The sequence below is a fragment of the Corythoichthys intestinalis genome, unplaced genomic scaffold (assembly GCF_030265065.1).
Source record: "Corythoichthys intestinalis isolate RoL2023-P3 unplaced genomic scaffold, ASM3026506v1 HiC_scaffold_23, whole genome shotgun sequence".
NCBI classification, from domain to species: domain Eukaryota; kingdom Metazoa; phylum Chordata; class Actinopteri; order Syngnathiformes; family Syngnathidae; genus Corythoichthys; species Corythoichthys intestinalis.
This window is the reverse complement of record NW_026651592.1, coordinates 8,489,132-8,492,689: the sequence shown is the minus strand read 5'-3', so window position 1 is coordinate 8,492,689 and position 3,558 is coordinate 8,489,132. Positions and strand designations below refer to the sequence as shown.

Sequence of the window (3,558 nt, the reverse complement as noted above, 5' to 3'; positions counted from 1 at the left end):
GTAAAATCAAAAGATTCGGAATCGCGCGGCGATCCGGTCATCACGTTCTGACCAGGACTCGAACCCGCGCACGACGTGTCAGGGACGAATGGCGTTTGCTCTGACCACTAAGCTAGCATTATTGAGTTTTTATTTTACACCCTCATCACTCCACAACGCTATGTTATGTTAAAGCCTGTATGTAAGACACGTTAGCCACGCATCGAAAGTGGTCATCATTAATAGAAACCTAGCCCTCCGCAGGGCTAACGTTACGTGAGCAAGTGACAGTAACGGTAATCTTATTTATTAGCGCTTAACGCTCTTTATTAGCGCTTAGCGCTCTACTGCTTTAAGTTGGCGGCTGTTTACTAACGCTGCCCAGACGCGGCCGAGTCTGTCATTTCGCATCTAGTTCAACATGCATGTATGAGACTCATCAGACGCTACCTGCTACCAACGTAGCATCGTGCGGGCTAGTATTTAGCAACGTCGGCGTCATTTGCACGTGACATCAACGTGTTGTCCCGCATTAAAAGTAGTCCGAGCAAAACGTGATGCTTAGAGCTGTCAAACGATTACTCGAGGTAAATAAAATTACTCGGTTCAGTTTTTAATAGGGTGACCAAACGTCCTCTTTTGCCCGGACATGTCCTCTTATTACGTGCCCTCCGGAGGGTCCGGCTGGGTTTCATAAATTCATGAAAATGTCCGGTTTTTATGATTTTTCACGGGACTAATTTGAAGAGAATCCCCCCGGCCGCTAGGGGGCAGCGCCTCCCTGCTTTGACGTAGCTCCTACTAGTAGGGGCGGGAGAAGGAGTAGATCTTCTTTTTTGTTGGCAGTTTACCCTTTGTCTCATAGGGGAATTACCACCATCTACTGACGTTTTGGCGAGAGATCAGACTACAGTAAGGAGTTCAATAAGGAGTTCTAAAAGACGTGGCTCCATACACCTTTCTGTAAGTTTATCTACTGTTAATGTCACGTGTCTTCTGTTGTATATAAGGTTATATGTGTACACAGATATGCAGTATATTGGATGAGTCTTGTAATTGTTCTGCGTTAGTTTATTTGGTTGAATGCTAGTATTACAGTCTAAATATCTGTGTTATGAGTTGTTGTTTTTATACGATAAATACATATATAACGGCAACTGTTGATTTGTACTGGTGTAATCTGTAAAATCCCGTTTGGTGTCGCATCTTTGCGCTGCCGATGATTGTAAACTTTTATAGCAAAGTCTGATTTTGCCTCGCCTTCCGTACTCGCTAACTGGGTAGCAATCAGTGGACGCAGCCGCGCTAAGCATTACGGGTAGTGTAGTTTTGAACTGCTGCGTTTGGAAACATGCTGGTTGAATAGCTTGTCAGTTTGTTTCAGTTGATGTTTTCATGCAATGTAGAACATTGAATGAGAATAAAAATTGAGTGGGAATAACAATTTGTCAACGACAATTGTCGTGATAGTAATTTTAAAAATTGTTGAGTTGGCACATAGCCTACTGTGTGTGTGTATTGACTGGACTACATTTCCATGAGTCTGCATTATATATATATTTTTTAATCATTATTTGTTTTTGTTTTTTTGAGTATTTTTTTTTAAGAATAAAGCCTGTTGAGTAACCAGTTGAGTAAAAAAAAAAAAGTGGGTGATATAGGCATCTTTGAGTGATCTTCGAGTAAAATTCAAGTATCTCGAGGTCGGGCCGAGTGTCCTCTTTTTTGGAAATCAAAAAATGGTCACCCTAGTTTTTAAACTCGAGTTACTCGAGTTGCTTGAGTATTCGTTTCAGCTCCAAAGATAAGTTTCCCTTCTTAGAGGACAATAAACTTGAACTGAACTGTTTCCTTTGCCTGTCAACATCCATAAAATCCTGTGTCTGCGATACGCAACTAGTTCCTCCATCCCGTACATAACAGCCATGATCCGACCTCGGATAAATAAAAGAATATTGATAAAACATTGAAACTGTTATCATGCCCAAAATTCCACCTTTATTTGAGAAAAAAATAATCGGCATTATAATTTCCTACAACATGACTGCCTCCATTTTCAGGCACCGACCTTCGACCTGGCATTGGCCGCGAAGACCTTAACCATCTGCCCGCGCAGGGTCTGGTCCCGGAATCCGTAGATGAGCGGACTGAGGGCCCTCGGGAAAAGGACAAAGCAGAGGTAATTGAAGAAGATCACTAAATGTCTTGACTGGATGGAGTCTAGCTTAATGAGCGTTTCAGTAATAGGTATCGTGAAGGCCAGCCCGCAGAGCAGTAATTGTGCGGCGTGTATCAGAACAGTCCGCTGAGCGCGACTCGCTGAATCCCCGGCCCTGCGCAGCTTGCGCGTCTGCACCATGATGCCTATGTATGTCCAGATGATGACAAGAGTCATAAGGGTAAAGATGATCGCGCTGTTGATTGCGCGGCGCAAGGCCTGGGCTGGAGTGGCATTCAGTTGATGGCTCTTGCACTGCACGGGTTCACTGCCGACGGTCAAGGTTTGTGGATCTTGGAATATGTTGTCCAAGACGGGGCTCATGCAGCTCAGCAGCCACATGGCCAGGATGATGATCCAGATGCGGTCGGCTCGCCAGGCGGCCGGGCGGCGCAACGGGTAGAAGATTGCAACAAAGCGCTCTAATGACATGGTGGCCAGGATTAGCGGCGAGTTGAAGAAGCTGGCTTGAGAAATGAAGATAAGGGAGATGCAGCAGAACAGCGCCAACCGCACACCAAACATGGCCAGCATGAAGAGGAGCACGGACGACATCAGCTGGATGCTATCGTTGACTACCATCCACGCGAAGAGGAGGTAACGAGATGTGTCGAGGGAGTGAGGAAGCTTGGCCATAGCGTATAGCATGATTCCGGCACATGACAGGAACACGCAGAACAACGGCAGCACAGTTGCTATCATGATGGCCCTCGCCTGGTTGAGCGACCATGTCACGTTTGCGCGGAGCTCAAGGGAAGACATTTTGGGCACGCGCCACCTGTCGTGAAGGAGATGAAAAACTGATTTATATTGTCTTTTTTGAGAAAATATGAAGTTTTCAAATCTTTACTCTAAAAATATTCATTTTCTATAGGGGAAAATGACTCAATTTTCTCTAATACAGTGTCATGAAAACATGAGATTGTATCCACTTTTGCCTTTTCTTGAGAAAAAAATGTCTTTCTTAACATAATTACCATCTTTCTGGGGGAAAATGACTTTTTGCCTGATGAAAAGAAATTCAGCACTTTGTACAACTGTATAATTTTATTGGCTTCCCACCCACAAGTTTTTTTTTAAACATGCTTGCTCAGTGGAATTTTTATATATATTTGAATATCAAACTGTTACTTTTTCACTGAAACAGCAGGGCCGAAAACCAAAAGTGGTTTTTGCCATGTGGCAATTTTTTTTGCCATGTGGCAAAATGTTTTTGCCATGTGGCAATTTTTTTTGCCATGTGGCAAAATGTTTTTGCCATGTGGCAATTATTTTTGCCATGTGACAAAATGTTTTTGCCATGTGGCAATTTTTTTTGCCATGTGGCAAAATGTTTTTGCCATGTGGCATTTTTTTTTGCC

At 43.6% G+C, this 3,558-nt stretch overlaps 1 protein-coding gene across 1 annotated transcript; it reads right to left on the bottom strand.

Annotated features, from left to right (window-relative positions):
• Positions 1 to 2,035: 2,035 nt before the first annotated feature.
• Positions 2,036 to 2,959, bottom strand: LOC130911259 (odorant receptor 131-2-like). The gene has a single exon (XM_057829106.1). The coding sequence runs from the start codon at positions 2,957 to 2,959 to the stop codon at positions 2,036 to 2,038; it is 924 nt and encodes a 307-aa protein (XP_057685089.1).
• Positions 2,960 to 3,558: the final 599 nt, after the last annotated feature.